At 39.6% G+C, this 14,542-nt stretch overlaps 1 protein-coding gene across 2 annotated transcripts in view; it reads right to left on the bottom strand.

The window, feature by feature from the left end:
• Positions 1-14,542, bottom strand: part of WDFY2 (WD repeat and FYVE domain containing 2) — a 178,473-nt gene that overhangs the window by 83,135 nt on the left and 80,796 nt on the right. For both annotated transcript variants that reach the window (XM_059996124.1, XM_059996123.1), the window contains exon 3: positions 5,743-5,816. In XM_059996124.1, coding sequence (XP_059852107.1) covers positions 5,743-5,816 — 74 coding nt within the window. The remainder of the gene's footprint in view (positions 1-5,742; positions 5,817-14,542) is intronic.

Raw genomic sequence — 14,542 nt, forward strand, 5'->3', positions numbered from 1 at the left:
TGACAAACAGGAGCCAGTCGGCTATAGCACTGTTGTCTCCGAGCCGATCAAGGTGAAGGTTTTAACAAGACTTTCCCTCCAGCAGGAGTGGTCCGACTGTACAGTCAGCTTGGGTACAGCTGAAGTGCTTTATTCATAAGTTACTTCTCTTCACTGCAGAACGTGACCTCACCATTTGGGTTCAGTCCCTGTAGGCTCATTATAACCCACAGCAATAAACAACCAAAACACCTTGTTACATTAAAGGCTCAAATTCTTTAAAAAATATTTTTTTTAGCAATGGCCAGATGCATGGAACAACGCAAGCTTCCAATTCATTAGTGACCATCCTAGGGCAATTCCTTGCAACTCGGTTGTCCTAGTTGTGTGAAGAAATCAGCCTGGTGTGATAAGAAAATCTGTCCAGTGATCAAGGAAGTCCTAGTTCTGCCACCACTATCTTGACATGTGACCTACCTAATATATGTCACTTAATCTAGGGGAAGGTGGCATTAGATAGAAGAATTAAGGTCTCCCTTTCAATTTTAATCTTATCCTATCTCTCCCCTCTTTTAATATCTTTAGGTACCTCTTCCCAAAGGCATCATTTTACACATTCACAAAATGGTCTCCTAATCAATTGGTAGGACACTGTTAGGGAAATTCTGTAGATACAATATTATTACCAGTTGTACTGAGTTGAATAGTGTCCTCCCAAAATTCATGTCCACATGGAACCTCAGAATATGACTTTGTTTGGAACTAAGGTCTCCGCAGATGTAATTAGTTAAAATGAGATCATACTGGATTAGGGTGAGTCCTTCAACCAGTGATTTATAAGAAGGCCATGTGAAGACAAAGAGACACAGAGAGGAAGCCAATGTGAAGATGTGGGCAGGGACCAGAGTGACACACCTACAAGGAAAGGAACTCCAAGGGTTTCCATCAGTCCCACAAACATTCAGGAAAACATAACGTTTCTACTTAGGTTTTTTAGTTGCTTTCTTCGTGTATCTATGTTATTAATTTCAGGAAGCAGCGTATGGACATCAAATTCTTCTACACGCCCAAACCGGTCATTTAAACACACGATGCACTCTGTAAATGCACACAATAACACTCAACTGTTGAGAGTAATTTTATCCTGCTGGTTAAGTGCCCAACTTTGGTTGTAGCATCTTGATGATGGGAACTGAAATGCCTTCTCTCCTTCCTTTAACAGAACTTTTACAAAACATCTATAGTGGTCCAGGACACAACACTGAAGCATACATGGTCTCTGCCTTCATGTAGTTGACAGTCTAGTGAAGGAGACAGACCCATAAACAAATGAGGCAACAGGAAGGATGGAAAGCCTTTAACAGAGGCAGCAGCGGCTCCTGGCCAGCAGCATGGGGTGAGAAGAAAGCCCAGGCTTCAAGGCACACAGAGTCCCTAGCTTTGCTGAGAGCTGCTTCCTGGCTAAGTGAGCTGGAGAAGCTTGTGAACTCTCTAGGCCTTAGTCTCCTTATCTGAAAAATGTGAGTAATACCACCTACATCATAGAATTACTGTGAAGCTGGAATGAGGGGATGTATGTAAAGCAGAGTGCCTGGTACATAGTAGATGCTCAATAAAGGTTTATTCTCTTTCCTCTTTCATTCCCTTGAATAAACTATATGAACTCTAAGAATATAATAACCACAAGAACTACCAAAACAGTAACAACAAAGCCATACACGGTCAATATCATTTATTTTTATACAATAACCTCTATCCTGAGTGCTAACCATTATACACAGCAATTGTTTCCTCTCATCCCAATCAAACTTCCCATAACACATGTATGAGATCAATCTACAAAGAACAGAGATTTTATCATTTTGGGGTCTTGTTCGAAAAATCTTCAGTGACTATGCATTTATCTTGGCAAGATTTTAATAAAAATTTTGGCACCCTAAGAGTTGTGATGCAGAAGAAAAAATATATTTATAAAGATGAGTATCATTTTTTTCCCCATGCCATTCATTTTGCCTGAAATACCTTTCCTTCCTATCTTTAGCTAATCAAATCCTAGCTCACAACCAGTCTCCATGGAGCTGCCCCAGACCATTCTCTCCTACTCTTATCTGACCTCATTGCCTTGCCAACATCACGCTCACTGGGGTGCTGCCTACTTTTGCTGTTATTTTTTTTACTATGTGTTAGGTATTTCATAACTTCATTTTTCATTTTGCCCCAACTGAATAAGTTCTTTGAGACCAGGAGCCACATGTTAGAATTGAGCATAATCTTCTTCACACAGTTGATATTTATATATTTGTTGGTTGGCTAGAATATATGAGTCATTATGACAGAAAAATCTGAAGTCCTACTTCAGTATGAATAGCAGTTAGCACAATCTGACTTCTGTCAACATTGAAACAGAAGGCATTTCTGAAAACTCAGACTCAGGATGAATTAAATTATTGGTATACCTTCTTCCCCCCATGGAAGTTAATTCCATTGTGAAAAACATTTTGAATAGCAAAAGAACTGTACCAATAAACTGTTTCAGAATTTAAGCAGGTACTAATTACAACCAGCTATATTAATAATAATAGTATTTATACTTTAGTCAACAACTTATTTAACAAATTATTCACTGAGTCCCTAATATGCACAAGGTACCACACTAAGATCCACTGAAAGAGGAGATGAATAAAAGACTGGCCAGTTCCTTAATACTCAACTATTTAATGGAGGAGACAGACTTGAAAACTTTTTACAAAACAGGTTAAATAAGCAATGTGATATAACTAACCTATTGAGTACTGTGTGTGATTAATTTTAATTTTACTTGGGAGGTCTCAGGACCCACCTGTCGAAAGGAAGGAAGGAAGGAAGGAAGGAAAAGAGAGAGAGAGAGAGCGAGAATGAAAAGATAACATGTGAACAAGACCTTGAGAGATAATCGGGACTGTAGACCAAGATGGCAGAAGTGGGTTCTGGGCTACACGATCAGAAATAACAAAGGTTATAGACATGAAAATATACCACCTTCTTTTTTTGCTTCTCTCAGTAGGTGATCTAACTTGCTACTTCATGAGAAAAGTATAAGGTCATTCCTCCCTTACATCTCAATACTGTCTCTTTCTTTCCCTACCTTAAAAATTGAAAGTCTCCCCATTCTTTCCCAAAGCTAAATTCTTGAAATGGTTCTGGACCCTCTGCTCATCTACTGTCATATCTTGTTCTAGCACTCACCCTCTCTCTCTCCACTTCCTTCTGTGGCCAAACTTCTGAAAGAGTGGTCTGCATTTGTTACCTCTACTTCATCTTTAATACAGTACTCAGTTACACAAGGTTAACTGCCTCTTAAATCTCTTTTATATATATATTCAGTAAAATAAAGTGAAATAAGGATTTACTTTCCAATTTCCTCCTTTCTGTGTTTCAAAATAAGTTAACCAATAGTATTTCTTCCAAAATGTATTTGCTATATTCAAGGAACAGAAAACTTATAGTCTCTGGAAAGGATTTCTCACGTCCAGAAAGTAAACTATTAAACAGCTGAGACTCTGTATAAGCATTTTCAGTAAAGAACCGGTTATTTTTGTAGTGATCAATGAGAATTCTGAACCTTAAACACCACCCTGTTCTTTCACTGTATCGTTCCCTAACACAGAGCTCTTTACAATTCTTCAGATGAGAATAGGTAGGTTATACAACTCATCTTCTTCAGCAACGTACAAGAAATACTTTTAAGGAAATTATTTCATACAAGCCAGGTCCTTAATCTTTTTCAGAAGATCGGGTAAGGTAAGATTTGGTATCTCAACACCAAGCTGACACACCTGGAGAATCCGGTTCCTGATTTAAGTCCTGATTCTCTGGCAGTTTCATTTACTAAAGGAATAATGGCTAACACAGCCTCTCTTCTTATTTACAATAAAAGCCAGAATTCTCCATAACTTAGTTTGCTCTCAACTTGCCTTCAAAGCCAAATGTATCGGTACCCACTAACCACTTATACTAATTTCAAAAATACAAAGAATCACCTATATGCTATACACACATAAGGCTTTTCGCGGACAGTGAGTGTTACACATACTAGTGCACGAACTGCTGGGCAATAAATGGATCTCAGCTTATTTTTTCAGATTTTCCTTTGTGGTGAAACTTCAACTCATTGAACAATCCAGTTATCTCCCCTTATCTTTTAAAAACAAGTTTATCGTATGTAAACCCCACTTATTAAAAATGGCTCTCCTTAAAGAAGACAAAGGTCTGTATCGTGATCTTCACTTCCGTCCTCCTAAGGCGCAGGTTTTACAGATCTACAATGCATTAGATCTTATAGGACTTCCATAAATATTTGTCAATGGACTGATTTATATGTAACAATATTGTTAAAAATTTCCATAAAGATCACCAGACAAGTGTTTTGACTAAAGATCAAATAGCAAATGTCAGGCCCACCTCTTCAGACCCCTCAGGGGGGTTGGGTAAAGACTAGAAGTGGAGACCCACATTCCATGTGCCTAAATACGTAAAAGTTATCAATCAAGTTAAACTATTAAATAAGGTCTCTTCCTCCAATCTTGACAAATATACCTTCAACCACCTGGAGGCACAGGTACAAAGTTAGAATTTTTAGACCTCTTGAAGTTCCACACCATAGTGTGGTGACACGGGAGGGCCAGCCCACACCCCCTTTCCCATTCCCAGCTCTATCGACACCTTGAGGGACCTTGCCCACACGTGCGGACACCTACTCACCTCAAACCATTGCTGCGGAGCACCCTTCAGGCTAAGGGTACATTTATTAGTTTTATCCTCCTCTGGATGGACCCAGGGAAAAGGCCCATGCAGGCCCTAGAAGCAGGCCCTAAGCTGTCTGGGAGCAGGAAATTCCAGAGCCAGGTACCCAGAGCATGGGGGTGGGCGGAGTGAGGGCTTAGGCTGGGCACATGCCCCTGGCCACTCAGATCCCTCATCCTGTGGGGAGGCGTGGCCGGAGGAGGCTCCTCTAATTCCTAGGTCCCAAAGCAGGGTCTCTAAAGGCAATACTGGACAATATACCAAAATGGAGAATTTACCAGATCAGCTGTCTTACTAGTTAATATACTAGTTGAAAATTAATATGCAAAAACATGATTAAGTAGTAAGACCTGAAATTCCAGTCTCTGATCACTTCAGTTCCTTCAAGATCTATGACCGAAGGGTCTACTTTTTATCTGGATCTACCCGACAGACTAAATCTAGATTCTCTGCTTTCTTAACAAATTTGTACAAATTGACAGAATTCTATTCACCTACTAGAGGGCGTTAAGAAGACAGCAAAGAGCAGAAAGAGGAAGGAGGACAACGTCAAGTATCAAGACGAGATCAGACACGCAGGTCCAAGAGAGCCATTTCCCTTGTGTTCTGTCACTTGCGTGGGGAATCGTGTGACACCACGATTAACCATCTGATCAAAGTCACTAGTATCACAGCTTGCTCTCGCCAACCCGCAGATCATGTAGTTCACTCTGTGGCCTGGTAATGCCCCTACTATTGTAGCTGCTGTGAATGTGTAAGCCAAGCTGAATCTCGTCAGCATTTAAGCTGAGACTGATGATAGCTCTCCCTGCACCTCACCAGAATTTGCTGCACTGCAATTTCCACTTAACTTAGCAAGAAAATTAATTTGTTAATTTGAAAAAAAAAAAAACTAATAAATAATTCTCATCACAATACACATATACATACTCCACAGGAAGGGAAGTATTTCAACTGAAAATCTTATTTATGTGTACTTACTGAGATTGTACCATTGTCTAGACCTATGGACAGTCTTCTTGTTTCCGGGTTAAAAGACATGCATGAACATGGAGCTGAAAGAAATGAACATGTTGATGAAATTAACAAAACGATGATTCTCATGGATTCAGGAGTGACTAGCTCAAAGTGTATGACTATTTTTTTCCCACAATTTCCTGACAAACAGTTCATTTAACTCCCACTCACCAAAAAATAAAAACAGTAATTTTACAACTAACCCCTAGTTTCTCAGTTATCCTTTTAATGAATATAACAAATAAGATATTCTCAAACTGGACAAGTTCCAAGGGGCGTGGTCTTGGCTGTTCTGTATCAAGTCTAAATTTGCTTTGACTAGATTAACAATATTTTGTGCTGCATAAGCCTTCTGTCACCAATCTATCTCTTCCAAGCAAACCCTATCTTTAATGGAAATAACCAATTTTTTCTGAACTAAGGAAACGAAAGAAAGCTCTTATTACCCCCTCGACCCCCACCCCACCAAGTACAGAAATCTATTTTTTAATTCATAACTGATTTGGGGCACGTGAACTAACAGAAGTCTTTTACTCTCAGTACTCAAGGCATATGCTGGAGGCTGCCAACTGGAAAAAGAAGGAGGCTTTGCCTCAATCTAAAAGAGAACTAACTCGACACAGGGCCAGGCTCCAGAGGAAAGAAATCAGGTGAGTCAGTTCACCCAGTCCTGGACAGGGTCTCCCAGTTCTGCAGCACTGACTTCCTGAGTACCACCAAGCCTGAGTAAACGAAACGTGCTTGGAAGCCACAAGGGGCCAAGTCAGCTTCCGGTTACCAGCCTTCTCTGTCTATGCTTGTTCATCAGAATGGGGGCCTTTTGACAACTTATTCTATACTGAAATAGTGTTCTAAAGGCCTCAACATAACTTTTAAATTTCTCCGCACATCTTCACGGTAGCGCTGTAGGTCATGAACTACCCATCATCAAAATCATAATCGGCATCAAATGTTTTTATTCTTACTTTTCAGTTATGATTAGATGTCTTACCCAAGGTCACACAGGAAAAAAAAGCTGGAGGAGGTTCAAAGACATAATTCAAACACACAGTCCTATATTCAAATACCCAACTTAGTTTATCTTTAAACTATAAAAGAACTTCAAGTTCTACTAACAGAGCCACTTGATAAACACATCACTTGGTAACATTTTTTTGATTCTCTATAAAAGGCCGCTGAACAACCACAACTACAAAATCTTCTAAACTGCATAAAGTACTTTTTTCTAATTTTCAAACACGATATATTTAGAAAATAGAAATACGTAAAAAATAATCGCCCCCCCACTGCAAACTTCCACCAGTACAGCAGAATATCTTCTTCTGGTTTAGCCACAAATTTAAACTAGATTCCCAAAAGAACACTGCTGGAAAAAAAGCAATCCAACGATATTTAATGCACTGCCCTAAGAAAGCCAGTCTTACTTGCCTTTGGCCTATAAACTATGTTGGCAAAATCTCTACACAGATGCTAAGACACCAGGTCTCATAATCCCATAACGTGTGCAGGATTAAAATTTAATGATTTCATGGAAAACTACCATGTTAGCAGAAAAAAGCAAAAGAAAAAAATACACTGATTACAGTACTACATAAAGTACATACACACATAAAAATATACCTGGAAAAACTAAACACAGTTCTTGTGTTTGAGATTATTCCTATAACATTGTCTTCAGTTGTTATTTTGCTACGCCTGTTAAAAATTTTAAATATCTAACAATTTATTAAGATATAAGCGTGAGTGTATGAAGCAAAACTTGACTGCAGCCCAAATGGCTACACATAGTCGAGAAAAATCTTATCACTTAGCTGACTGCCTGGCCACATAAAAGTATTTGCTATATGATTTACTCCAAAATTCCTATCTGGTTATATAATAATTAGAAAACCCACTGATCTTTGAATGTGATTTAAAAGACTTTTTTACAATACTGCACAGGCTACCCTTAAATCATCATTGCTATTTCTTTATTCCTTATTTTTCCCCCATTTACTAAATTTCTTGTTATTCTTCAACAAAAATTTAGAATGCTTACTATGTTCAAGACATGTGATGCAATGATATATAAGGTACTATAGCTGCCATCAGGAATTTATAGATTGTGACACCAACTATATATAGGACCTATAATATAAAATTTGTCCCCAATGTCACCTCCTTAGTCCACATCACTTTATACTGATAGTAAGAAACGCCACCAGAATTCAAAAGGAAAGACTTTTCCTATAAAGGACCATAAACAAAAGAAGTTTTAACAGAAATTCTGTTGTTGCAGAACCCGTATGCTTGAACCCAGATGGTTATAGGCAGGGGATTGCCAGAGACAGACACCATTACCTCCCAGGTGCCCCCAAAGGTACAAACATGCCTTCAAAGAGGCATTATGGTAAAACACCAAGCAACCCTGCGTGTGTGTGTGTGTGCGTGCGTGCGTGCGTGCGTGTGTGTAAAGACTTTTGGTAGGTGAGTCTTATGATGGTCCTCAAACCATTTCCCAACTGTGACACTCCCATAGGAAGAGGCCTTGCATTGGTTACCCAAAGGCCCCGCAAGGCCAAGGAGGAAAGAAATGAATTGAAAGAAATACTAATGCCCACATTTGTTGTTATAGTAAATGTCTTCCTTTGGGATGTTGGGGGAGTAGAAAAATTGACACAGAGATCCTTCTAACTTCAACTCACTGGAAATTAATGAAACAAGCAACCTCTGAAAGACCAGTGCTATGGCCCACACAAAATAAGCGCCTATCCATCCATGCAAGAAAGTATCAAAGGGCAAAACTGTCTGGCAAAGCATAATAAGACACAGTAAAGTAATGGTAATTATGACCAAATGGTAACGGGAATCCTTTGGAAGGAAGAATAAGGTAGGAAACAAACAAAATATGATTTAAACACAATCATAGCCAGGTTGCAAAGATGTGATGTTTATAGCCAGGTTGCAAAGCCAGGTTGCAAAGATGTGATGTTTCCCAAAGAAGCCAGGTTGCAAAGATGTGATGTTTATAGCCAGGTTGCAAAGATGTGATGTTTCCCAAAGAAGAATTCAGCTTTAAATGCTATAACGCTAATAATTAGTTAGTTGAAGAAATAATTGGGTGTCTCTGATGGCTAAAAGTTCAGGTCAGAGATGAACTTGGCTGAGACGCTGTTCTATCCTCCCACCTTAAAACTGCATTCTCCACAAGCCGAGCACAGTGGCCAACCAGGACTACAAAATTACAATGCAGCTCCCCTCTACGGACTCCTCTATCAAAACTGCATCCCAAAACTCTAGATGAAATACATTTCATCTAGAAATGAGAGAAGTATTCTCATTTTCCAAGCTATCTGATCGAGATTTGCCATCTCCGTTCTGTCTCAGACTGATGACAATCAAAAGACGTGTACTTGGCAAAATTTTAGGAAGCAAGATCATGAAAAGTACAAATACGATAGGAAAGAAATTTGTAGGGGTCTGTGGGTAATGGGAAGTAATATTCTCTTATACTAGTGTCAGGACTTTAGACCTTGATGGCCTGTCAAAATATTATCTTTAAAATTAAACACTTTTGAGCTTCCCTGGTGGCGCAGTGGCTGAGAGTCCGCCTGCCGATGCAGGGGACACGGGTTCGTGCCCCGGTCCGGGAAGATCCCACATGCCGCGGAGCAGCTGGGCCCGTGAGCCATGGCCGCTGGGCCTGCGCGTCCGGAGCCTGTGCTCCGCAACGGGAGAGGCCACAACAGTGAGAGGCTCGCATACCGCAAAAAATAATAAAATTAAACACTTTCATAATACTGTTTCTTAAAAATGAAATATTTCTAGTTTAAGGCAGGTTTTCAGCTTAAAATTTAGGGAGGGTGAAAATAAAGAGAAACACCAGTCTGAATGATTATATTAATGACTATATAATTTGAAGGGAGAAAAGCTCAGGATATGAGCCGTAGGCAAAAATGAGCTCCTGAAACCAACATCAACTTCAACAGAGCAATAATTAAGTGGATTAGAGAGAAACTGGCTACTTGTATTTCTAACACTTTTTTTTTTTTTTTTTTGTGGTACGCGGGCCTCTCACTGTTGTGGCCTCTCCCGTTGCGAGCACAGGCTCTGGATGCACAGGCTCAGCGGCCATGGCTCGCGGGCCCAGCCGCTCCGCGGCATGTGGGATCTTCCCAGACGAGGGCACGAACCCGTGTCCCCTGCATCGGCAGGCGGACTCTCAACCACTGCGCCACCAAGGAAGCCCATATTTCTAACACTTTTATCCCACGGGCAATCTAAGAAAAAATATTGCTCTTGCTTTCTTAAAAAATGTAAATTGAGAGGAGGCATTCTCAAAATACTTCTATTTGGGGGAAAGTTTCCCAATTTCTATTATTTATACCTATAATTCTTTCATTTTATGACTAATTTATTTCCTGTCCTTTGCTGATCAGTTGAACTTTACTCAAATAAACACATGTTCTGTTGAAGGTTGAACTGTGGATTTCAATCACTCTGACAGCTTTACAATGCCAAAGGCATTATTTGGCAGGAGACACTAATCTTCATGGGATGTGCTGGTGGGAACTTTAAATAAGCCACAGTACTTCTGTGAATAAAACTTCAGGTGTCAAAGGCATCCTGGTGGAGTTAAATGTCAGGATCCTCTGATAAGAGGGCCTTGAATAGAGAGGCTTACAAAGATCACCCCATCACCACAAAGCAAAGACTTAATTCATGGACACTATTCCATTCAACTGTGTGTCACAAGACAATATTTATTAGGTTTACAATATTCAGCCCATTTTTTACTTTATTAAGAACACTTATATTTAGGACTTCAACTGACTAGCATTAAAAAGGGTTTTTTGTTTAAATCGAGTATTTTATGCACTCAACTGAAATTAACCCTTTGTTTTCTTTTTATTTAGTCTAAGTAACACCAGCAAAATTACAGTGAATTGGCAGTGGTCCCTTTTTCTCCCAGAGAGGTTTTAAGTTACAGTAAAGTGATCTAACTAGAGTAAGCTTTAAATTACTCTGTCAGATAAAAATCAAATAAGAGTATGCTAAATAAATGCTATAATTATTCAGATTAATTAATATCTGTTATCTTCAGTTTGGATAATTTATGTTTTCCTTCACTTTTGTTACATATCAAAGTTCCATGGGCACCTTTTCTTCTTGGTAAACAGAGAATTAAAAGACCAGATTATACTATTAATTTTGGAAATGTCAACAGTAAAAACAACAAGTTATTTTCTACACATGGTTCTATAATACAACCTATACCAGAAAGAAACCAACAAGGGAGCAGTATACTTCACAGCTGGGAACCGAGAAGTTATCTGAAATAAGACATAAATTAAACAACAGGATGAGCATTTCCCGATTATGCACATAACCCCCACTGCCAAAACACTCCCTCAACTGAGTTAAAGATATTGTCTAAAAATCACCCAAACAATCACTATCTTGTAAAGACAGAAATACCAAATTCATTATTTTAAATACCTTTCAATCACTAATCTTCCCACATGAATTTCCCCCCAAACTCCAATAAACCCAGCAGAAGGGGCAGGACAGCACACTACAGCACACATTGTCCTAAATCCTTGGACCTCACCAATGGGAAAATTAACATTTGCGATTTACATACAAAATAACTCATTTCCATCCCAAACATAAACATATCAATATGAACATGTTAATCATTTTAACTTTCTAAATTCTCAATTTCAAGTTGCTCTAAGACTACAGTTCTAACAAATGGGAAAAGAAAACCAATCCAGCCACAACCTCACAAATTAACCAATCTTTCCTAATCCCTCTGGGTTAAGGTCAGCAATGATAGGGGAATTCCCTGGTGGTTCAGTGGTTAGGGCTCGTCACTTTCACTGCTGTGGCCCAGGTTCAATCCCTGGTCGGGGAACTAAGATCCCGCAGGCAGCATGGCGTGGCCAAAAAAAAAAAGATCAGCAATGATACTATACATTGCTTAACTGAAAGAACCTGAAAGTACTTTACAAATACTTATTTGACATATAACCAAAATCGGAGAACAAAGAAAATGGACAGTTTATCTGTTGTGTTCAGAGCAGAGAAAATGAAAGGACTTGCCCGAAGTGAGTCAGCAAATTGGCAGCAGAAATGAAAATCAAATTCCAGTTTCCCTTACAATGAGATATCATCTCACACCAGTCAGAATGGCCATCATCAAAAAATCTAGAAACAATAAATGTTGGAGAGGGTGTGGAGAAAAGGGAACACTCTTGCACTGCTGGTGGGAATGTGAATTGGTATAGCCACTATGGAGAACAGGTTCCTTAAAAAACTACAAATAGAACTACCAATATGACCCAGCAATCCCACTACTGGGCATATACCCTGAGAAAACCATAATTCAAAAAGAGTCACGTACCAAAATGTTCATTGCAGCTCTATTTACAATAGCCAGGAGATAGAAACAACCTAAGTGTCCATCATCGGATGAATGGACAAAGGAGATGTGGCACATATATACAATGGAATATTACTCAGCCATAAAAAGAAACGAAATTGAGCTATTTGTAATGAGGCGGATAGACCTAGAGTCTGTCATACAGAGTGAAGTAAGTCAGAAAGAGAAAGAGAAAGACAAATACCGTATGCTAACACATATATATGGAATTTAAGAAAAAAAAATGTCATGAAGAACCTAGGGGTAAGACAGGAATAAAGACACAGACCTACTAGAGAATGGACTTGAGGATATGGGGAGGGGGAAGGGTAAGCTGTGACAAAGCGAGAGAGTGGCATGGACATAGATACACTACCAAACGTAAAATAGATAGCTAGTGGGAAGCAGCCCCATAGCACAGGGAGATCAGCTCGGTGCTTTGTGACCACCTAGAGGGGTGGGATAGGGAGGGTGGGAGGGAGGGAGATGCAAGAGGGAAGAGATATCAGAACATATGTATATGTATAACTGATTCACTTTGTTATAATGCAGAAACTAACACACCATTGTAAAGCAATTATACTCCAATAAAGATGTAAAAAAAAAAAAATTCCAGTTTCCCACCCAGGCACAGGTGTTACCCTACAAGCGATTCTGAATAATCTTAAACGACGCATGTTTTTCGGTGTATTTAATGTAAACAGTAAGACTGTGTTCAAACTGCATCACTCTGTCTTAACTAAGATAACTTATTCAATGCATTCCCTACCTCATTTCGCAAAGAACTGGAAATGGCTTTAAAAGCAGATACAGGGCTTCCCTGGTGGCGCAGTGGTTGAGAGTCCACCTGCCGATGCAGGGGACACGGGTTCGTGCCCTGGTCCAGGAAGATCCCACATGCCGCAGAGCGGCTAGGCCCATAAGCCATGGCCGCTGAGCCAGCATGTCCGGAGCCTGTGCTCCGCAACGAGAGAGGCCACGACAGTGAGAGGCCCACATAACGCAAAAAAAAAAAAAAAAAAAAAAAAAGCAGATACAATAAAAACAAACGATAGAAATAAGCAAAAAGTCTTGACCGAGGAAAATATATATAAAAGAACAGAAAGAAAATCAAAATAAAAATCCGTTGGGAATATAACAGATCCCATGTTTCACATTATCCATAAGGACTTCGTACCAGGTCCTTAGCGCTGTTCCTCCTAACCTTTTTCGCCTCATGATACACACAGAAACTTAGATGTGAACAGTCCCTGGAGGAAATGGAAGAGACTGCTAGGGCCCAGATGACCGGATCACCCCTGCCCAGCTAAAGGAAATCAGTTCTCGGGGCCTGTAATCCATTTGGATCGTCCCAGTACACTGAGGCACACAGGATGGGAGGTTCTGCCTTAGAGAAAGGCAGGGTTTCTGGCTCTCCTACCTGAAAAGTAATCTCCCTTGGTGCTTCTTCAAAGGGGCGCTGAGCACGATGGTAGACAACTACTTCAAAAGCAGATAAAGCATTTCTTGTATACACACAGCAATATGTGCTGAGGGCACAGTGAACGAAGGCATTTCTGCAGAGGGCTGGCACAAAGCACGAAATCTCAGGATACAGATGAATAATCAACTGCATGTCCTTCATGCTGCCCACCGTAAAGAATAAACAGCCTTTCTCTCAACCAGGCTGTCGATAAAAACTGGAAAGCAGACAGTTCAAAATTAAGGTTTCCAGTGAGGACTAGAGTTCCTGTACTTGTTTATTTTTTAGCTATTATTTATTTGTTTAAATTTTAAACTTTTTAAAAATTTTAGATGTATTTTTTATTGAGGTTAACACTGGCTTATAACATTACGTAAGTTTCATGTGTACAACATTATATTTCTATTTCTACATACCTTACAGCGTGTTCACCACCAAAAATTTAGTTTCTATCTGTCACCACACAGCTGATCCCTTTTATCCATTTTGCCTCCCTTCCCCCAGGTTACCACTACTCTCTTCTCACTGTGTCTATGTGTTTACTTTTATTTAGTTTGTTCATTTATTTTGTTTGTTAGTGCTTCATATTCCACATGAGGGAAATCACATGGTATTTGTCTTTCTCCGTCTGACCTACTTCACTGAGTAGAGATCCTATGCTTTAAAAGTTAGCTGAGCAAATGATAAAGTGGCCACAGTGGTGGGAAAACTGAAGGGGGCCAACCACAGCCTCAGACTGGACAAATGCCATCACGCCAGGCCAAGGCAGAGAGCTGGATATACGACAAAATCGGTCATTTTCGTTATTAGGTGTACCCTTCATTTGTAATTACCTTTGAAAAACCACCTTCTGTTTTGTTTTGAGGACAAATCCATAAACGCTTAGGAGCCAAAGTAAA

The sequence above is a fragment of the Delphinus delphis genome, chromosome 18, assembly GCF_949987515.2.
Source record: "Delphinus delphis chromosome 18, mDelDel1.2, whole genome shotgun sequence".
In the NCBI taxonomy this organism is placed as follows: Eukaryota; Metazoa; Chordata; class Mammalia; order Artiodactyla; family Delphinidae; genus Delphinus; species Delphinus delphis.